Raw genomic sequence first — 23,719 nt, forward strand, 5'->3', positions numbered from 1 at the left:
AGTTAGAACCCTGTTTACTTTATAAAACCATGGAGCAGCTGCAGGATTTATGAGGGGCTCTGTGTGATTTTCAAGCATTTTTTCCCAGCTGCATTTAATGGATTTAAACATTTGGCCAGGTCAAACTATAATCCTGAGGACTAAACACAAGCAGAGTGTCACAGGTTTTGCCACTACAAATAGTTCCACCCAAGATGAAAACATCCATTACATAACAGAAGAATCCATTAAAGCTGCTCTGTATTTTCATGCTTAAAAAAACATTTTTCTATGAGTTCAGGCAGACATGCGTCATCTGCTTGATTCTTGAATTTCAGCCTGATATGTTCTGATAATCGCCCCCCCTCTGAGTCCAGAGCCTGACCGAACCAGTTTGTAGATTCACTGTAAATCACTTCACATGTGCACAGCTGCAAGCTGCGACCCAAAACTCATTTAAGCTTGAAGAGGATAAATAGTAAACGTTTCACTTCTACAGCAGATTTATACCGCTGCTGTGATTTAGGGTAGGGAGAGAGAAAAAAAGAGAACAGAGAAGTACTCAGGACCCTGAAAGAAATAAGGTTTAAAGCATACTTCTCATTTCACTCAAGCAAATCGTCACAGAGATGAGCAGAAAGGGGACAAAATATTGCCGAAATCGACAATAAACAATTTTATACATGATGTGAAGTGGGGGGGGGGGGGGGGGGGGGGGGAATATAGTTCAGTCATTTATAAATGGTGCAATAGCGCCCCCTGGCAAGGTTCAGTAAGAATACATGAATACTCAAAAAGACAGATCATCTGTATACTTCTGCTGCAAACATACTTAACCATAAACAAATATATATACAGACTTATTACACAAACATGTTCTGCTTAAAATAAAATCCATTTAAACTGAAAATTGCACAACACACAAACATATTCTATTAACACATGTTCTGCTCAAGAAGACAAAATGTATATTTACTGTATGTGTACAAGTAAAAGACAGACATGGAAATTCAATGTCCAGTTCGACAGAAGAGGTGAGGTTCTGCTGTAGAGGACCTGCTTTCTTACGCTTTGAACTTGTGGAAAATCTCCATCACAGCAATGGTGGTGCTCTGTCCAAAGATGAAAGCTCCAACCACGATTGTTACAACGCCCCAGATGGTTAAAATGTCCCTGCGATGGCAAACAAAACTCAACAAGTCAGAGGAAAGACGAGGAGAGCAGCTGTCTTTAACTAAAGGAGCAGTGTTATGCATTTTACAGGCACGTTTTATAGCATAATAAAGTAACTAAGCTACCTTTAGTTATAAATACAATAGCTGGTTCCATTTACTCACATCAACTTCAGTAACTTAGTGGGAAAAAACTTATATAAGTAGTTTTATTACACCATAGGTTTTTCTTACTTCAATATTATTTTGAAGTAATGCCGATTTTAATTGAGAACAATTTCTGGCCACTGTAACTCAAGTTACCGAGGAACTTGAATGAAGAACAAACATGTTTTTAAAAAATACATCACACACAGAAACACTTACAGTTTATGATGAAGTGAGACATCTTGTTTATAAATAGTCTTCATTGTTCTGATGTTATTTTCTATCCAGTGTCTGATGGGCCATTTTGAGGTAAAATAAACCTCAGCAGGTTTGTCCTGCATTGTTCCAGCACACGATCATTACCTGCTGTAAGTATTATTTTCAAAAGTGTTATGTTTGTTAAAAAAAATAATTGTAAAAAAAAGTTTATAAAAGTTTGCTTTGGAAATAATTTTGTGTAATACTTTTTATTTAGCAATGATAATTAAGTTTTACTCATTTTTAATTTTATTCTTTTTTTTATCTGAATTTGCAAACCATTTGTGAATTTTGCTGAATACATTTTTTCTTTTAAAAATTAAGTCAGTTATTCACTACTTGAGTAGCCTTTTCTGAATAATAATAATAATAATAATAATAATAATAATAATAATAATAATAATAATAATAATAATAATAATAAATATTGTTTTACTTTTACTCCAGTAGTTTTTTATGACTACTTTTACTTGTGCTAGAGTAAACATATAGTGGTTTTTGTCTAAATTTTCTTCTGACAAACCTGCTCGCCTTTATGTTTCTCTTTGAGTGAAAATGTTTCCTCCTCTCTCAGCTCCCATTAAACTTGTGCAGATGTTTTCTGGGTGTAAAGGCATTTACTTTCTCAGTATCAAAGGCTTAATGCTCAGTTCATATACAAAAACTCTCATAAAATACATCTACAGAATTTCACTATTAGACCATCGACAAACTAAAAACAAAAAATATCCAAAAGGGCAGTAGGGTATTTATTATAACCACCAGTGTATGAAATTGTATATGTAAAATTGTGGATGTTTGCATGCAGATAGCAGTTTTGTACCCAACACATTGTATTCATGTCCCTGTCCATGGTTTAAATACAGTATTTACACTCACCGGAGTCTTGGAGAGACATCTTCAGTTTGCATTGTGAACACTAAGCAAAGACCTGCAGCATACACAGAACACCACAGGACTTTTATCGCATAATCAATCCGACAGTGAAGCAGAATTAAGGTGTAACCAGATAATCAGTTTGGTTCTGCTGGACGTTTCCTGTCTGCTAAAAAGAGTGCTTTGCTTTCTTCTGTCGCCCTGTGCTTTTTTTTAATAGAAAAAAAATTCTTTTTTACGAATAAAAGATGAAAATTCTTCAAATATACAGATCTTCATAATAAAAATGTTCAGAATCTGATTGTACTGAACTGAATTAATATTTTTCATAGACTGAATTTAATTGTATTTTGGTCTGAAGGAGCGCTACTGGTTAGTACATCTATGAATCTGAATTAGATTTGTTTAGTTTTTTAATGACATAACATTCATTGATAGTAGACACAATGGTCAGACGGCTACATTAAATGCCAACCAGTTCCAACGAGAGTTTAGAGTTTAAACGGGTTCTAATTGATAAAATAAAGTTTCTGCTTGCCAGGGAAGATGAAGATGAAGAAGGCACTGATTCCTCCAATGACGCTGATGACGTCGGCCATGTCTGGGACAAACATGGCAATCAGAAGCGTGAAGGAGATCCAGGCCACAGTCAGAACGACTCTGCAGCGACTCTCAAACGAATGAGTGACGACCCCCCGACGATTTCTTTGAAGTCGCAGCACCAGGTTCAGGATCACAGACCTGTTCCACGCAGAGACAACATGAGGATCCTCAAAACCACACAAACTCCACTGAGACTTGAATTACCTCCCCAGCAGAAGAATAATGGGATATATCGTGATGATCGATACTCCAAAAAGCAGCCTGGAGATGATCATCACCACATCATTTCCAGGATATGACATCAGAATATCTGAGGCTACGCCTTGCCCAAAGGTCAAGAAGCCATACACACCTGGTAAAAGAGAAGGTGGACGTGGTCAGCAGGTGAGAACGTTCTGGAGAAAGGCCGATGTTTGAGCAGTGAACCCACCAGTCAGAGTGTAAGTGAGCAAGCAGAAAAACATGGAGAGCACAGAGATGGCCACCCAGTGGAGGAGCTTCTGGTTCTCCATACTGCTGTAGATTGCTATACAGGCTTCATGGCACTGCACTCAAAACACAGAAGGATTCCTCTTGATTTATTAAATGTGACCTAGTAGGCTTTCCTGAACAGGTTGGGATACGTATATTGGCTATACAAAATATGTTCATCACATTTTTATGCATAAAATTATTCTTAGATAATGAGATTTTTGTTTGGTCAGTTCTGGCTATTTTGAGCTCCTTTCAAAATGAGCTGCTTTAGGGCCTCCTGTCACTTTGAATCAAAATAAGCTGCTGCTGGCCACGCCCCCTAACTCACCACTTGAACATGAAAATGGCTCCAAATAGATGCGCAATTATACAGCTGTACATCTTTGACTCTGAATAACACCCCAAAGCAGAAATAGAGCCAATAAAAATGCAGCAAGTGGTTTCTAGATGGTAAGTGAACAACTAAACACTCGTCTTTTCCAGCAGCCCTTGAACAGAGCATACAGGGGTAAAACCAGCAGACCAAACCCACTAGAATTCCACTTGGGTTGCTAGGTAACGAGGTTGGGCTTCCCTGGGGTTGCTAGGTAACGGTGTAGCGCCCGTGGAATGTAACGGCAATAGGGAGATTTTTTTAAACAGCTAATTTTTCAGACACCAGAAACATTAACTCATTTTCAGAAAACTTCTGGGTGGTTTGTTTAAGAGCCTGGGCTGTTTTTAGAAGCAGTTGAGGCCTAATTGGAAGAATAAAATTTGTATGTTTAAATCCAGTTTTTTGACACTGGGCAACACATTCAGTAACAAATGCATAATGTTGTTGCTTTGCAGCCTAATGTCAGAAAATATCTCCCTCAGACTGGCCCAAATAGTATAGAAATCCTTGATGATTACATTTCATTTGATATATTTTAGGCATTCCTTAGAAGTGGAAATTATGTTATTAGTTTTTTGTGTTTTTGAACATAAAAGAGGATTTTGAAAATAACCCAACAAAATCAGGAATCATTCCTCGGAAAATCATGTCTTAAAGTAAAAGAAAGTCCTGCAAGACAACAGGAAGCTAAAAGACATTGTGCTTGTCATTGACAACTTGAATGTGGTTGAAGATGATCGTACCTGGAAGCCAAAGCAAATGGTTGGTACCACACTAAACATGGAGGTCCAGGTACTGACTCTGAAAGATACACATATTTACTAAAGTAAATTAGATAAAACGCTAGACTTGTACACACACCATCCAAGAAAAATGAGAGGTACTGACCCTCGGCTTTGCTCTGGGTAAATAATCCTGTGGCTGTCCATTAGATAATGCTTGACAACGACAGCAACACAGAGATACGTAGCAGCAAGCGTCCCTAATACACTGACACAAGAAAAAACATTCAGAAAATTAAAAAATATATATATATGATGTTATCAGAGGTGAGATAAACCTTGTGTATTTCTGTATGCCGATTTCTTTTGGGATGGACAGAGGCAGGATGATGAGAAGACACATGATGAAGAGGGCAAAGCGCTGGTCAGTGTACCAGTGATAAGGCATGTCTGCCTCACTTGATCCGGTCACAGTCTCGTATAAAGAAATACACACTGAAGAGAGAGAGAAAAAAACTGAGTTTTTGTTTACATTCTGTTGCAAAGAGTTTTTGATAAAGATAAACCCTCAAATATTATGTTTTTCTGCAAACCTGTGTGAACATTTTTGTACTCGACTTTATTTTGCACAGATGATTTTTTTTTAAATCTGTACATAAATGGCTAAATTTTGACTGACAACTTATAATTAACATGGCTACATTGGCTTCGAATACTCCAACTACTGTAAATGTTCAATAAAAAATTATTTTTGCAATCAGACTGTAACCAAAGTAACTTGTATTGCAGATTAGTTTGCAAATATCTCTATTTTAAAGAGCCAATGTTTGCTACATGACCCAAGAACCTGCAGGCTGGCTTTGGAGCAAATATCCAAGTCAACAGAGGATTATGACACAAGGCATAAAGAGTTTTTGGATGCATTAATAGTGGAGCTAAATATCAGGGAAAACTGAAAAAAGCTGAACATTTGCTGCTTAAAACAACTCAGATAAGAAAAGCAAAATATCAAATATCTGAAAGCTGAAAAAGAACATCTTTCAGAGCATGAGCCAAGTTTTAGTTTTCTTGACAGATTATTGTCTAGGTCACCAAGTTCATCAATGACACTCAAAGTCTTACCTGAGTTTACACGAGAAAGAGATAAAGAACATACAATTTTCCAAACATAAACTAGTTGCTGAGCTCGTTCTACCATTGCTTACGTTTTTCCAGCTGGTCTTGCACCACCACCAGGAAGGCGACGCTTATCATGAAGAGGTTAAAGCAAAAACAGACTTCACAGAGCTGTCCCACTGCTCGTCCACACACCTCCCTCACTACATCCTGATAGGTCTTCTGTCTGCTGACGGACGACGCATAACCCAGGACGACCAGGCCGCTGATGAGGAATACCAGAGACACCTGCAGAGGAAAACAATGAAGAGTTCAACACAAATCCATACTTGGTGTCACTCCCGCTTGAAGATTTTAAACCTATGGCCACGGACACACCTGTGAATGGTGTACCACAGCCTGTTTTCTCAAGATTACTTAATTTTTCACAGTAACTAAAACAGAAACACCAACCTTAGCATCAACACCATCACTTACAAATGAGAAAACAAAGATCATGATAGCATAACAGAATAACGAAGTGAACCACAATCCAACTCATTTCACAGGATCTAACACAATATTATGTGAAGAAGGAGCTACAACCTCAAGAGAATCATTAAATTAAATCCCTCTAAAGACTGCAGAAATGAGTGACTAACAAATCCTTCTAAAAGTTACAACCCTCTTGGCAGGGGAGATATAAACAAGAACCCAACCCAGAATTATTATTGCTAAAAAACATTAACTTGTGATTTACTCACAATGAGACAAAAAATTTTTATAACTATGACAATTTACAAAAAATAGGAGATTTTTAATTAGATAAAGCCAAAATGACCCAAGTAATTGTCCCTATAAACATATAATACTTAAAATACTTTTACAAGTCACACCAATGAGGCTGGTAGTACGTTTGTTTTTATGCCTCACATGCTAACAAATGAGAAATAAAATTATGGACCTGAACAGGTATTACATTACTGTACATTAGGAGCAAAATCCTGGAACAAAAACATAAAACTCAGACTGCTGCTTTGATTGTTCTTAGAAAGCATATTTTACTGCAGTCAGATGCAGTTCAGTGAAAGTCGACACCAAAACCTGAAGCCTCATTAGGGCTCACCTGTGAAAAAGGGGGCCTCTTTCACACCAAGAAGAGAGAGAGAGAGAGAGAGAGAGGGTTGCAGGTCAGCATTAGCCCGGCCAGTGCCTTCATCGTGATTCTCATCTGCCTTCACTGCACTGTCTGGGATTTCTCCAATTGTAGTGGATTTCTCCAGCCAAATTTCAATCAAGCTAGAAGTTGTAAATGACAATGTCGATTTCTTGCTCTATTTTAGAACTGCAGTCTGCCTGTAGTTTTAGCAATGGAAGCGGAGGAAGTGAATGAAATCATTCAGTCCGTGTTGGTTGCACTTCCAAATACTTAATTAACATTATCGTTTTTCAGCTCAGTACTTCTGTCTTTGCAGTGGGGGATGTTTTTTTTTAATTGAAGGATTTGTACAAAACACAAGGCAGTAATGGAAATAAGTATTCAAATACAACTCAGAAATCAGAGTTATAGGTGCGGGACAGACAATAAACTAGAAGGGTAAGGAGAAAATAAAGCAAAAAGGAAAAGAAAAGGAAAAATAGAAATAAAATAGCTCTGAAACAGTATGATTTATGGCAACAAAACTGATAAATTGTGTTTTGCAGTAATGTTGAGAATTTCCTAGCATTAAAATTCACTATTAGGCTACTTTATGGGATTTTAAGTAACATAACTCACTGAACACAAAACTGAGGAGACAGAAATGTGGAGTTGTGTCAGCACAGTGTTCACAAAAAGAGAGGGTTGTTTTACTGTCTTTCTGACAGGATTTTGCTGCAAATGATGATTGTTCGCAATTTCCGGTTAGCTTCGTAGCAACTGGCGCGTTACATCACGGACAAACATTAGTGCCTGGGTTGCATTTAAGACTTAAGAGTCCTCGCCGCCAGCAAGCAATAAAATAACGAGATTTCCACCATTATCTCAAGTTGTTTTGCCATACAACGACTGGCGGCTGTTTGCTCACCGGAAGTACGTCATCGCAATCTTTTTCCAAAGCGAATCATGGCCACCAGCATAAAAACTTACCAACGAAACTTTCTGACTAAACGCTGAAGGTCTCAATCGCAGTTTTGAATTCGACGGGAAGCTCAGAAAGCCCAGAATAATTGGTTTTGAACTCACCAGCTCCACAGTGATGGCGGTGTTCACACCCCCAGCCTTCCCAAAGGCCCAGGGGAAGTTGAGCAGTCCCGCTCCCAGCGCGGACTTCAGCATGATGAACACCGCTCCGAACGAGCCGAGCCTCGGGGGATCGGCTGAAGATGCCGACCGGGCCAGCAGGCTGATGCTCTCCCGGGCCAGTTCCTCCATGACACCGACCCAGTTTAAACACTCAGCACCAGGACTAAAGGACACGTTCCCAGACAGGAAACCACTATGAGCAACTGGTGTGTGGGGAATATATAGACACACACAGCCTCACTTGCTTGGTCCTAATTTTGAATGTTAAGCATTTCACACTGGGGTGAAAAATGTGACACAAAAGTGAGCGTTTGCTTGTGTTCAGTCAACCACTGTCCCTTTATGTTCAGTATTGACAACATGAAGCATCTGAGATGTGCTACAAAACAAAACACAACAGCAAATGAGGGCATGGACTGTGTAATGAAAGTCTTCCCATGTAAATAATTTATTTTAAATATTACTTTGAGTTAAAATGACAATGAGAAACAGACAAATGTTGTTGTTACTGTTTGTGGTGCTTTGGCAGCTTCTTCTAATAGGCTTCTCTCATGAGAGCAAAACCAATTGAATGCATAGTTATCGAAGCTAACAATTTGAACTAGTAATGTAAAATGTTGATCTTTTTGCAACTGCAGAATTGCAATGTTTATTGTGTAACATGGATGCCCAACTCTAGGCGTGGGAGATAAAATGTCCGGCAGCTTTTAAATGCATTTCTCCTCCAACACATCTCAGTAAGAGTTCATTTCTCCTGAAGGGGGTAAAAATTAACTTTGCATTTTATGGTGTAATACTGTAAATATAATTCAGGTAAAAAAAAAAAATTATTTTAATGTTTTCACATATTAATTTTTTTTTAGATTATTTGTATTTTTAGTCATTTTGTAGATAGTTTAGTGCTGGAATTTGCCACCTTTACAACCTAAAGAGCCATTTTGCTCTTCAGCTGCTAATGTCACATAGCTTTTTGAAAAAAGACAACTTTTTAGACAAATATCTAGGACATTACTAACGAACCAAAGTTGTATTTCTATTTTTAGGTTTTTAAATAAACATAAAAGAGACTGGATTAATAATAATAATGGTCACAGATTCCAAAGAAAACAGATCTTAAAACATATCACTGGTACTTTTAGTGTCAACCAAACGAGGAGAAGCAGCTTTCAGCATCTATGCACCACGAATTTGGAACAAACTTCCAGAAAACTGTAAAACAGCTGAAACACTGACTTCTTTTAAATCTCAACTGAAAACCCACCTGTTTAGAATTGTATTTGAAATGTAATCAATTACAAATTTATTGATGTAACTTGACTTAATGATTGATTCTATATTGCATTGTGATTCTGTGTTTGTTATGATGTAAAGCACTTTGAAATGCCTTGCTGCTGAAATGTGCTATACAAATAAAATTTGATTGATTGATTGATTGATTCTTTGGGGGAATCCAATGCAAATATTGCTGAAAATTTTAAAGTGGTCAAAAACCATGATTTGTTTTTATATCTTTATTTTAAAAGATGAACTGGTTCTTTTTAATTTTTATCCAAAGTTACCTAGAGCCATTATTGAAGGTCCAAAGAGCCACTACAGATCCCTGCCTTAGTGCCTCCATGTTGTTGTGGACAAGCGTGTTAAACAGGAGCAGCAGCAGGCTAGCAAAGATCAATCTGGGTTGCTGCTGAGACCTCATGGGTTTTTATGCATGTATATTTGATAGGTTTTTATGTTAATTACAAATATAAATACTTAGGACTGTGAGAATCTATGTCTGCTGTTTCAATGTGTGTGCCTTTCAGTGATGTTAGCAGCAGGAAGTGTGTCAAATTAGAAGCAGCCTGGAACCAGAGTGACACTGAGTTAGTTAGTCACTCTAGTGACTAACTAGAGGAAGTAAGAGTCGTTGACCTTTGGGTCATGGGACCCACGCTTGAGGAATCAACTGCATACTGAGAGAGACACTTCAATGTTTAGAACAGATGGTTGATTGACAGTGTGTTTTGCTGCTGGGTTTTTTGTTTTGCCGCTCCTTCTATGCAAATGATTTGTAACTTAAACCACGCCTCAATGTAATAAATATGCAATTGCAAAGGAGCACGTTAGAACTGGTCCGGAGATAAGGAGTTGTCCCTGGGCAGAGTTCTCCGTTCAATTGTAAGAAATTTAACCGTCTCCCTGTGTTCTTATTTTTGTCCAGCGAGAATGTCAGGTTATAGATCTGACAATATTTGTTAAATGTTAATATGGTGGCTGGTTGGTCTGCTCCTTCTCTCTGCCTCAAGCTGCTAACAGGAAGATTAACCATGTTAACGTGCTTTAGTCATTGTAAAGATTTTAGTGGAGAGCTAACTTTCAAAGAAACTTCCATCTTTATAACAAAGTACAAATCTTAAATTGCTTGTAATGTACTGCATTAATAGTTTAAAAATTAACTGTTATTGTTGGTTTTGTTCTAATTCAAATATGTGTAAAGTTGATGGTTCATACAGCTTACAGATTTATGCTCTGATGCACCCAAATCCTTCCATATGGATAGAACAATCCACGGCACGTGGATTTCATAATCCCTGACGAGCTTGATGCTGCATGGCGCCTGCTGTGGATGGAAAACATTAAAATAAAAACCCTGCGTGTTCTGCATCTTACAACACTCAGAGGTCGAAATAATGATTCTTCATTTTCCATTTCATTGGCCTTAGTCGTAATAAGTAAGCCTTAAACTGATTCAAACGAGCAGCAGGTGGCGTTTAGAGAGATTAGATATGTTTATGGATTTACAGTTGAAACCAGACATTTACATACACTGAATAAAAAAATCCACACATTCTTTTCTCACTGTCGAAGGTAAATCAGACCAAACCTCTTGCCAAAATTATTTCTATTTGCTAAATGCCACAAAACTTAGCGAGAACATTTTGGTGTTTTGTTGTTGGAATTTTTTTTAATTCAGAGGTTTTTACATTGGTACTTTGTTATCAGGGATAATAGTCTTTTAAGCTGCATGACTTGGGTCAAAAGTTAAAATTTCAGACTCATTTTGCTTGCATGTGAATGAATTTAACTGGTTTAGGAATTCAAACATGATTAAATTCAACTTACATGTGCAAAGAAAACAAGAGATACTGGAATTAAACAAACCTGGCAAAAGGCAAAGTACATATACAGTGTGTGACGACATCATCAATATACCAGTTTGGTAAATGACATCATAACTTAATATGAACGATTAAGATTCATGTTGGAGATGGACAGTAAACATGAATTAAATCATTTTAAAGGATTTCTCATCCCATTGGTTACCTTCATTTTTGATTTTTTGTGTTATTTATTCTATTGAATCACAATAAATTTAAAAACCTTAGAAATACAAAAGCATCTTCTGTTTCTTGTTTTGTTATATAATGGAGATTTGTATTAAGGATTTATCGTCCAGGTAGATTTTTATGAAACAAAGAAAAATCTAATTTAGCTTGATATTCATCCATCCATTTTCTAACACCGTTGTCCCTAATGAAGTCAGGAGGTGCTGGTGCCTATCTCCAGCTAACGTTCCGGGCGAGAGGCGGAGTCACCCTGGACAGGTCGCCAGTCTGTCGCAGGGCAACACAGAGACAGACAGGACACACAACCATGCACACACACTCACACCTAGGGAGAATTTAGAGAGACCAATTAACCTAACAGTCATTAATGTTATAATAATGACTGTGTTTGGACTGTGGGAGGAAGCTGCAGAACCTGGAGAGAACCCAGCATGCAAACATGCAAACTCCCTGCAGAAAGACTCTGGGCCGGGAATTGAACCCAGGACCTGTGCCAGCAACAGTGCTACCAACAGTGCCACTGTACAGCCCCAGCTTAATATCACTAAATTTATATCATCCAATCATTTACACACAAACACTGCATCTAGAGTTTTACTCTAAATTAACATTTTAATAGGCTTCAAATGTTAGGGGATAAAGTTCTTGTCATGAACTGTTGTGGTGAAAGCGGTGAGGGAAACGCAGCAGACCCAGATGAGATGAATGATGCAAGTTTAATGATGACAATAGACTTAAATAATACCAAAAGTCCAAAAAACCTAGCAGCACAGTCGAGCAGAAGGCTAGGGCTCAGCACTGGTAGCAACAGGCTACACGCATGGACAAGGACCCGACAGAGACACTGAGACACAGGTGACATTAAATACACGGGAGGGTAATCACAGAAACGAGACACACCTGGGAAACAATCAAGGGGAAGACAGGACAACACGAAGACTCAGGGACACAGAAAACTCTAAATAAATACACAGAAAAACACAGATCCTGACAGTTCTGTTTGTTCATGTAATTTATTTCTGACGTATGAGGAACAAAATCACAATATTCCTGTATGTCCATGGTGACTTATTATAAAACTGTTGATAATTTCTCATTATGTCCAGAATAGATTAAAAATATCCTTATTCTCCCTCAGAGGGGAAATTCAAGTCTTACACAGAATTTTAAAAAGCTCTGAAAGTCCAGAAAAATGAAGTCTGACAGGTTTCACACATCCTGATTTTCTATAACAAGTATTTTTGTAAGGGAACGTAAACGAGGATATTGACTGAGAACCTGATGCACTGCTAATCATCTTCCACTGCTAATCATCTTCCACTGCTAATCATCTTCCACCCGAGGAGATGAAGAGAAATTTAAAGGTTTCAAGGTACGACCCGCTACATCGTGCATGAGAGGAGAAAGACGAGATTAATCTGCTCATGAATCTGCGGTTATGAAACGGCTTAAGAGTATTAAGTTTAACCTCCTTGTTTCACCTACGCACATTGATACAAGTGAGGCTGAATTCACTCTTAAAATAACTGCTTTATTTCTGTTCACACTCCTTTAAATCAGCAATTAGTTTGAAAATCAGTTTTACACAAACAGGCAAACAAACCATGACAAGAACGCAGACGTGGAAGGAGCTCCAGCAGTTTCATTTACAGGTATAAAAGGTTTGTTTTTTCTTTAAGAGGAACCTCTTTCTTTTAGTTTTCTTTTAAAATCAGAACCTTTTAATAAAATAGGTTCTGGGAAAAAAAGTTCAACTGAATGATAACTCTTAAAGCAGAGGATGAAATGTCATTACACATCCAAATTTAGAAACAAGAAGGGTTTAACTTTCTGATTATTTAAACTTGCTACACAGCAAAACATTTCGCACAAAGCTGCCGCTGCATAAACATGAAATGATTACATGTACATAAGGATTTGAAGCATTGTTTAAAAATCTAATTTTCTTCTTCAGAAGTGGAATAAAGAAAACAGTTTCTATCAAATATTCCTGCTGGATTTAGGTTTTATTTCAGATCTGTTGTCGCTGTTATTGTTTAAACAATTACTTAATAACAAATCTGTGAAAGGAGCGGGAAAGGTTGGCAGAAAGAAAGCTCTAGAACATAGTAATAAACTTTTAATATTTATCTAATAGCTAAATGGGTAGAGTGCTTTGCAAAAGAATCTCATACTTTTTTAAATTTGCCTAAAATGATCCAATCTTGTAATGATCTTGATCAGAATAACTTCACTTTAAGTTTTTTCTACTCTGGTTCCATTTTTACTTGCATTTATGTTATTTCAGGACAGGTGATCAGAATAAGTTAGAAAACCCGACACAGTACTTGAGAAAAGCATCATTATCCAGTTTGTAATCAAATCTGTCAACAAGCCTCGTCTATAAACGCTTAATGCTCTTTTAGGTTGCCCTTTGACCCCACGCAGGTGGTGGGAGACAGAAGGACTTTAACTAAGACAAAATCATTAACCCCTTAACTGGCAGTATCCCATCCATGGGACAAATCTACTTTGTTTGAATACTCTGCCTTTTTTGCCGCCAGTTAAGGGATTAACGGACGATGTCGTCCACTCTGTGCACGACGCTGGGAAGCTCCTTCAGTGACAGACTGCTGCATCCTAGATCAACAAACTCAATAAGTGTTTTCATCCCTCCTGTTGTTTGCACTGATTGTTTTCACTTCTGGTAAATGTTTGTTGTTGCTTTTTATTCACACATATACAATTTTTTAAATCATCCTATTTGACTGCATGTTTATGGTTTTTATTAACTCTACAGTCTTTTCTTATGTTGTAAATTAGCCTTTGCTGTACAGTATGTTATTGCTAGTTCTACTTTTATATTTTTATTTTTGTGTAATTCTGCAATATTCGACCTGCCTGACGCATTGCTGCTGGTACACCTGAATTTCCCCCCTGGAGGAACAATAAAGGACATTTATATTATTTTATTTTCTATTCTAAGGAGATGTTAAAATGTAATTCTCTGTGTCATGGGGTATTTTTTTCATAAGAGGCTTAAAACAAAACACAAAATACTCGGAAAAAAATTCCCTAGGCATCTTTAAAAAGATTGCAAAACTGACTAAGTCAATTTCTGAGAAATATAAAGAAACTAAGAGACCCAAGACTTCTGCCCAGTATCAAAAATGCCCCCATCTGAAATGAACCAGAACAAATCCAGTAAATTAAATTAAACTTTTTCAGAACTGAATGTTCTGAAATCTTCTCCACTGTGAACTGGACAGCAGGTGGAGCAGCTACCATCAGTCAGATAAAAACTTTTATATCTATAAACATTTAACCAGAAGCTTTGCTGCAGGCATTCACTCCGGACAACAATCACCCAGCCTCTCACGGTGGCATCTCCAGTTTAAAAGCCTGCAGCTTGTTGAGTCTTTGCTGTGTGAGCGTCTCTGTTTGGGGTGACTAACTCTTGAGGGACAGCAGCAGCAGCATGCTGCACACAGGCAGCAGCACTGAGATGCTGGTGGAGCCGTGTTTGTGTGCATGGCCCTTCAGAGTCTCCTTGTTCGTCTGGTCCGAGGTGGCAGAGCTGTCGGGTGCAGGCAGAGTGCTGGGGGGGAGAGTGGTCCGGCTGGCGCACATGTCATAGAGGTTTCCGGAAAACTGGGCCTTCCTGGACTCTTGTCTCAGAGACTCCCAGATAGCTGCTGCTTCTCCTGGACAGCCGGCCAGGGCGGAGCCGGCACAGACGTGGAAAGTATTCCAGGACCTTCGAGAGGAGAGGATAGGGAGAGTAAATCTGAATGAAAAACGAAAGCGCTTGGATCTCGGTAGGAAAGTATGTCGTAACCACAGATGTGAACGGATTCCAGTAAAATGGACCAACATTTTACAAGTAAAATTCTTAAAGGGGCAGTGTTATGTGTTTTCCATTTCATAGCACAATCAAGTAACCATAGGTGTGTTAAGAAAATGCTGTATTTATCAAATATGACTTTAAAAACTTTGGACCTCTGTCGCTTTAAAAACTCCTGATCTTTCTGAAACTCCGCCTTCAAGAAGTCATCACAACATCGCTCATCAATTAACCCTCTAACATCATTTTCAGTAGGCTTGCACTGAAAAGTAGCTCAAATACTGAGCTCAGCAGCTTCACCAGGTGTTTGCTAATTGCTGCTGGCTAGTCTGAAGGAGCTGAGTGGGGGAGCTGGTGCTCTGTGAGGCAAAAACTGGGAAACGTTTTGCACAGCTGAATGGTTGCTACAGGAGATTAAGGGATTTCTCTAAGATGCGTGAGAGAATCAAGGCAACACTCCAGGCGTGTTATTGATGAAGGAATAACATCATAACATAATGTAAAGTTCAAAATAGTTAATTTTACATAATATTGCCTGTTTACGTGTGTTGGACATTTGTATCATGTTTCCTGTCTTGCATCAGATTCTGAATTGGATTAATATCTGGACTCACGCTGGGTCTAACAAATGAATATGATTTGATATAAACCAGATATTCAAACTTTTGCTCAAAAGTAAAGCAGTATAAGCAGGGCAAAGAAATATCAAAATGTAGCTTTTTTTTAATTTATTCAACAATAGACTAAGCATGAAATATTTTTAATTAAGCAAACAAATTAATCAGTTTTTTGTAGAACAAGATCATAGATCCAACATTTGAAATATTCTTTAATGTTTCCTTGATAAATTAAAGGCGTCCAGTTTGCTTTTATTTATTTAGTCAATTGAAGAAAAGTGGAAAAATATTTAATCTATTTACAGAAATAAAATCAGAATCTAGGTCAGTCTTCATTTGAAAAACCAAATGTACTTTAGATTATAAGTGAACGAGTAGATGAGGTCCTAGTTGCCATGACAACAGAAGAAGAGAAGATGGTCGCTTTGTGTTGCTTCTAATATTTTGTAAGTAGATGTTAATTTAAAAGTAACAGTTTTCTACTAATTTATCCTCGAATTGTGGTCAGGGGGCCGCACATAATCACTCCATGGACCACAAAAGGCCCCTGAGCCCCACTTTGAACACTCTTTGATCTAAACGCTTCTGTTGTTGCTCTGGCTGCCTGGTTTGGTTTGTTGTCGAGCTAAAATCTCTGCTTCTGTGTCAAGTCTTTTGCAGTTTTCAGAGTAATTATGACACTATCTGAAAAATGCAAGTTTTTAAACAATGGCTCTCTTCTTGCCACGTTAAAAAACTTTTCAGTTGTTCCCCATCATCATTTACAAACGTTGGTATCACAATTTTGAAGAGACATTTTTTAAATATTTCTTCAGACTTCCTGAAAGTCTTTTGAAGCTTTATTTCCACTTATGCAGTGCATGAACTCGATTTTACAGTTAAACATAGCTACTTTCTTAGGTATTGTTTTATTTTGTTTGTTTTTGTTTTGCTAAGCCTCTTAACTTGGACGTATGAATCAATTGGGCATAAAAAGGGGATGAACAAGTGTCGTGTCTGCACAGCAGACAGCTGAGCAAAGATCCAATTCTACATCGGATATTTATATTTAGGTTCTTTCTTACCAGCAGCCTGTCATAAAAACAATTTAGTTTTGTTTTTGGGTAGTTTTATCAACTTTATTACACATATAAGTGGCAGAAAAACAAAAATGAAACATCCAGAGACAATAGATGTTAATTGAAAAATTCATATTAAAGAAAATTTCAAAGAATATGACAAAGCTTAACCCAACTTCAGGCATAAAAAAGCACAAGATTTTCTAATATGTATGTATATTAAACACAAAATCTGCACAAGCGCACTTTAACAATACAAACTTGTACATATATATGTATGGGAGTACATTTCCTGTTTATTTTCAATTGAAAATGTTATTTTTTGCTATTATCTTAATTAGGCTGAATGTGTTTCTATGCAAATCATTGAATTTTCCCACTGAAAAACAATTTTTCTGGCAATTTATTCTCATTCACAACAACTCCAGTCGACACAAAAGGTGTAACCGAGTTAGTAATAAAGAAAAGTGACATCACACACACACACCTGCAGATTGAGTCGATGTCCTGTGTGTTCTGGTCTTTTTGTGTTTCCGCCAAACTGTCCCCGAGTGAGATGAGACACTGAGCGAAGCTCTTGTAGATGGTTCCACACGCAGCGGGGATGGCAGCGCCCAAACACACCGGAGCCAAACCTGGAGGAGGGAAAAGGCAGAGATATTTAATGACAAACATGAAGGAACATGGAAAATACAGCAAGAGATATCATTTGTTGGTAACAAAAAAAATCCATCTGATGCTTTGATGGATCAACCGAATACAGAGATGTTGCAGTCCATTCATCTGGACAGATTACACTCCATCAAAGCCAAACTGTTTACAAGCTGTCTGAGTACATTGATCAGCTCATAGATTACACATTTCCCTAAGTCAGCACTTTAACTCAACTATCTAAATACAGCAGTGGCATAAAATACTTTGGGTTTAAGATCTCTTCCTGGTTTTGCTGATTTCGCAGCAGGATTTTGTGAGCTCTTCCAGGGTCAGGAGTGCAGCACTCAGCTTTAGGACGTTTCATCACTTCCTGCATCCAGAACATCATTTCTTTTTTATTATTATTTATATCATTTTAATGCATTGATTGCTCTCTGGGCGCTAATATCATCCGTGTGTCGAACTCTGGACCTCCCCTGCGATTCTGATCATTTCTGTCTTCATTACAGTCAGAGTTATGAATAAATGTTTAAAACAACATAAAAACAACATAACGGATGCCTGGATTTTAAACACAGACGTTTTTATTTATTATCTATTTATTTTTACCCCAAAATGTTTCACTCTCTTATAATTAATCATTATAAATTTAATAATTTTTCTACCTTTTCTAGTTTTTCAGTAATCAGTCTCAACAGACATTTTCTATTGTAGGACAAAAATTATATATTTGAACAAATTAGCCGGTTTGACTTTGAAAACATGTCTATAAGGGTTTCATGTAGATTTTGTGTTACCAGGATGGATTTGAAGTAGGACTGGACTCACATTTCACTTCTGGAATGAGATTAAAATGATTTATTTCAGCAAAACCAGTCGGGCACCATAATTATATCTTTAAAAAGATGAACAACTCTTCTAGAGCCCATATGGGGCTCACCCTGTTTAACGTACAGTTGTCTTGTATCAAACCAAAATAAACAATTAAAATAAAATGTACACCATGCTGTAATTGCTATTATTTTAAAAAGCAGGAACCGCTGCAAGCATGTTATAACTGTAACAGTTATAACCATGTTTTTTCCTTTAGCTACTGATGTACAACTAAATCAAAAACAAAGAATAAAGACCAGATCATTTTAACAGTAATTCAATAGTTTTAAAGTAAATATGCTTACTGGACTGGATATCATTCCTTTTTAATGTTTTGTCCCTTATAGTGTAAAAAAGAAACTAAAACAGACTGATCTCAGCTGGTTATATTTCCAACTGTAGCTTCAAATCATCATTACTTTAATACAGTGGTTCCCAAAGAGTGGGGCGCGCCCCCTAGGGGTGGCGCAGTGCCATTGCAGGTGGGGAGCGTGAAAGCAGTACAGATGAATGAACAAAAAAAAACAGTTACACAAAAGTGTTTCACTGTAAAGATGGTTTGTAGTGTGTTTTGTTGCAACCTGAAGTGTGAAATAAACTTCAGTGGAGTTTGAAAACAAAATATGTGTTTAGGTTTATGTGTGGTTGAACGATGTGTGTGCCCAGTTGATTTTTTTTTTTCTTTTTTGGGGATTATTTTATTGTAATCCGTAGAGGGGCCCAGAAAATCTTTGGGAACCTCTTAATAAATAACAGGTAGCTCTAAAGCACTGTGCAGCAACAGGTGGGGGAGGGGCAGAACTGCAGGACTCCTTCATAGAAAAATACAGCTTTCTTTCTTTGGCATTTCATTACAATAAAATGCAAGTATTTCAGCATTATGCCAGAAAAATACCTTTTATTTCTGCAGCAATCCTCCCAGCAATTATTAAGATTCAAACAAAACATTGGTCACAAAATCCTTAAAACAGCTAAACCATTAAATCACTAAATCTGCTCGCTCTGCTTTTTATTCACTCTTCTTAAACTTTCAGCAGTATAGATATACTTTATTACCAAAGACTCCTCTAATTATTGAAGTGCATAATTTTACCTGGAGATTTAATCTGTTGCCTACATTTGGGCCCAGAACTTTAATAAGAACTCAGATTGGCTTCACAATTACAAATTTCTCTCAAACCACCTGTAACAAAAATAGCCTACAGCTGGAGTTGTAATGATGTCAGAAAATAAATCAAAATATTTTAGTTTCAGTCAGCTAGTAAACTTGAGGTGTGCAGTACTGCATGTTTTGATATCGATCAGATACCAAATAAATACAGAGCCAGCATCACCAATATCGATACTGATGTCAATACTTTTTATTTGAGTTTATGTGTCATCTCTCTTAGGTGTTTTTTTTATTATTATTTTGTTCAAATTTGGCACAGAATTTGAACAAAGTTACAGGTATCTACAAAATACTTTAAAACCATATTAAACCTGTATTGTGTACATATATTCCTAAATAAATAAATAAAGTGCAAAAAAAAATATTTCAATTGAGGTATGTTTAGAGGTAGATTTGAACAACTACAATGCAAAAGTAAAATATCAAGAGGGAATCTAAAACTGAAGTATCGATCCTATTCTGGTACCTATTTCTTATCGATACTATTTTGGATCGATCCAAACTGATATTGATCCACACATAAATAACTTTATTTAGTTGTAAGTTTGCCTTTTTTTCTCTGCTTCTTGGCTGTAAATTTGGCAAACATGAATTGACGTTCAACTAAATTTACAGGCAGTTTTAGCTCTTCCTTTTATTTCTCCATGTGTAATTCTTCTCCATACCATTAAACTGTCAGCAACATATTTATACAATTCTCAATTAAATGTAACTTACTGTGCAAACATTTATCTTCAGATTATTTCAAGCTATCAAAAGGACTTTAACATGAACATCTCAGTAAGATAAAAGCATAAATTAGAAAAAAATAAAACTTTTCAAGCAATAAGAAAGGTAAACGAAACCAGCTTAAAGCAGCGTAATATCCTTACTGAGGCAGAGAGCGATGGGCAGCAGCACGGCCGCAGCTCCTGGACGGGACTTCATGGCTGAGTTCAGGAGCTGAGAACCACCTCTGACCCGGAGTGAAGCCCCCACTAGCTGGAGGTCCAAAAACAGAGGAAAACGTTGGTGCTATAAAATGTTCTGTGGTGGTCCATCCGTTGGGAAATTGGCAGATTGCAGAAAGAGCGACAATGCTCAGAGGCACAACCGAGCTGGATTAACAGTGACAGAGACCAATGCATCATGCAGCGCAAAGAGGATGTTGTGGCAGTCAGTGTGTGTGCGCGCGTGTGTGTGTGTGTGTGTGGGTGTGCGTGTGTGTGTGGGGGTGTGCGCGTGTGTGTGTGTGTGTGTGTGTGTGTGTGTGTGTGTACAGCGGGACCAATGACGGCATCCCAACACGGCTCAGTGGATTAAAGCATTCTCATTTCCGGTATTTCAGTATCTGGAGCATTTATTTGAAACACAAATGAATTATGTGGGGTTTAATGGTGATTGTGTTCTCAGCCACACATGGCTGCTGACATCCCTGCATGCTGCTTTTATTCTGAAACAAGGAGCTATTTTTGACAGTGCTGGACTGAAACATTTCACACAAAAGTGTGAAACGGATTTGTGGTGTTTAGAGACTTTATTTGAGCAGATGGATGACGTCCCAGCGAGGATAAGTTCATCCAGCTCACCTGGGAATGTGACGCAGATGCAGGCTGGCCTTGGAGAATAGCATCCGCTCATGGTACAGTCCCTCCGTACACCTATATGGGTCACCAAGGAGCAGTGGTAAACAGTCCCAACTAGAGACTAAACTGTTTCAAAACTAACTAAAACTGCTTCGAGATGTTTTCTGTAAATCATCTTCTTCTCTCTATGCCCTCCAGATGGCACAGATGTATTGTATTAAACATAAGTTCAAATTTCAGATTTCTATCGACCGATTCAGAATACGATGCTTTAGAAGCTCATCACCAAGTTGACACAGAAAGAGATGCTTTAATAACTAGAAGCTAGGGCTGCAACTAACAATTATTTTAGTAAATGATTGTTTTATCAATTATTCTGACGATTAATCGGATAAAAAAAATATCACATTCTACAAGATTTTTCATTTAACCGCTAAAAGCTGCACCATTTAACATCTATAAAAAATATTTTTTAAATATTTGTTGAAACTGTCACTATATTGTGACAGTATGATATAAAACAGATAATCTCTGGAAAAATTCTGTGTGTTCTCCCAGTACTCCCATCGTTAACTAGAAACAACCAATCAGAGCCAGAAGGAGGGTCTTAGCGCTGTCAATCACCCCTCCGTTGCTGCTCTCTCCTTTGGTCTCTCAGCTACCACAGCCTGTCATGAATGCTCAGTTGTTTCTCTGCCACATTTGGCACATTTAGCAGGGAGTACATGAGCATGATTGACAGCGCTAAGAACCTCCTCCTGGCTCTGATTGGTTGTTTTTGATCGGGAGCTCTGAGGCAATAGTAGCTCAGGGATGAAGTGAAGAAGAATGATCTTTTCACTGATTATATGTCTCTTATTGTAGTACCACGACAATGTGACAGTTTTAACAAATACAAAAACATATTTTATGTAAAAGTTACATACTGTGCCTTTAATTAACTCCTAATCTTAATTCAATTCATATTCAAAAATACTTTATTGATCCCAGAAGGATATTAAATCAATACATCTCAGTAGCTGATTCTGTACGACAGTGTCCCTCCATACATGTTGGTCCGGGTTTCTCCAGAATCTTTCCCCGGAGAGCCACTGGGATGAGCTCAGATGTCGCCTCCGTCAGCTGGACCTCAGCGGACGGTAACAACAGCTGTGAGCTGATTTACCATCGGAGAGAAAACAGCTGCTTTATGACTCCAGTGGACACCAAATCACTGTTTATCTCTGGGCCCAAGAGGCGGCACAGCGGACCGACGTGTAATAATTGCAATGCGGTCACATGACCTTCTAATAGATGCAGAATAGTTTCCATTAGTTTTTATCCTCCTCTAGTCTGGATGCTAAAAAATAATGAAGAACTGAATTCCTTTAAATAAAGGCTAAAACCACATTTGTTCAGAGTTTACGTTAATTAATAATAACTGGATGGTTGATTCATTCTGTAATCTATTTTTAGACTTTCGTCACTTTCCTTTATTTTGCCACTGACGTTTCTTGCTTGCTCCTTGTTTTATTTTTTTCATTGTGGACAGCACTTTGAATTGTTGCTGAAATGTGGTACACAAATAAATATTATTTGAGCTCTTTACTCCATGTCTTACCTCCTTCTCTCTCTCCGCATTATTATCTGATTATTGAGAATAAGGGCCACAAGTCCCACCAAAGCATAAAATCGTCAATCATTTAACAAAACTGAGCTAAAGTATTTGTAAAGGTTGCGATTGCAATTAACATTTTTGATGAAAAATGCTCATACATAAAGACATTTTGCTTCTGCCTAAGCAATGTAGTCATGGCAACATTCATAGACTAATGATTGGTGACTGATCGATTGAAAAGTAGCGGGTAGATAAATTGTCTGAGTGATTATCAGTCTAATGGCTGAGGGAAAAACCTGTTCGGGAAGTTACATTAATAATTGAATAAATGAATTAAAGTTGTATGTAGCAAGAAATATCTTTGTAAAAGAAAAACACACAATAGGATCAAAAAGCACCACAAAGTTTCACCAGACACTAAGGGACACACAATCATCACCCGGTAGAGTCTTCATGAACAAATCCTTCAAACTCATTTCTCTACGTCACTTGGACCTCTGATCCCGATCTCGGTTTATAATCTGTCCAAAACTACGAATGTTAGGAGACGAAACTGTTTTTCAAATCTTGACACCTTCTAATTACCACAAATTTTGAGTAAATGTTGTAATTATTTCTAACATTTGCTGTTTTATATTCTCCTCGTGTGTCAAACCCTGTTTATTGTCACATTTGCACTCACTCTCACCACATCATCTCCCTGAATGACTGGATGAACCGGACAGGAAAAGCTGCTGTCGGTCCAAACAGGAAGACATCAGTTGTAAACGACACAAAATAAATATAGAGTTGTGTAAGTTTGATCGACAGCGCTGGATTAAGGAATTATGCAACACTGTTGGGGGTAAAAAAAATAAATCCAGATGAGATTAGGGATCTGGATCCTCGCTCCGTCTATCCATTCATCATCTCTGCTGCTTTCTCTGTTTCATGCACACTGGCACGACAGGTTTCACGCGTTTAGGTTTGCATGGAGGAGCTGCACTAAGTATTTCAACATGCAAAGAAATAATTAGAGAGCTACTATTAAACCTGCAATCAGAAACAGT

General features: G+C 37.6%; 2 protein-coding genes across 2 annotated transcripts; both read right to left on the bottom strand.

Annotated features, from left to right (window-relative positions):
• Positions 1–547: 547 nt before the first annotated feature.
• On the bottom strand, positions 548–8,115 carry slc38a8b (solute carrier family 38 member 8b). Its single transcript, XM_032560025.1, is given in 9 exon segments — positions 548–1,152; positions 2,436–2,487; positions 2,971–3,387; positions 3,466–3,580; positions 4,629–4,686; positions 4,774–4,875; positions 4,946–5,102; positions 5,813–6,011; positions 7,927–8,115. Coding segments are annotated over 9 exon segments (1,398 nt in total). The 3' UTR covers positions 548–1,043.
• A 4,198-nt stretch (positions 8,116–12,313) lies between these two features.
• Positions 12,314–20,596, bottom strand: nrn1lb (neuritin 1-like b). The gene is made up of 3 exons (XM_032560026.1): positions 20,381–20,596; positions 17,298–17,445; positions 12,314–15,048 (listed from the first exon to the last, which is right to left on the bottom strand). The coding sequence occupies exons 1-3, from the start codon at positions 20,433–20,435 to the stop codon at positions 14,742–14,744; spliced, it is 510 nt and encodes a 169-aa protein (XP_032415917.1). The 5' UTR covers positions 20,436–20,596; the 3' UTR covers positions 12,314–14,741.
• Positions 20,597–23,719: the final 3,123 nt, after the last annotated feature.

This window comes from Xiphophorus hellerii, chromosome 4 (assembly GCF_003331165.1).
Source record: "Xiphophorus hellerii strain 12219 chromosome 4, Xiphophorus_hellerii-4.1, whole genome shotgun sequence".
Taxonomy (NCBI): domain Eukaryota; kingdom Metazoa; phylum Chordata; class Actinopteri; order Cyprinodontiformes; family Poeciliidae; genus Xiphophorus; species Xiphophorus hellerii.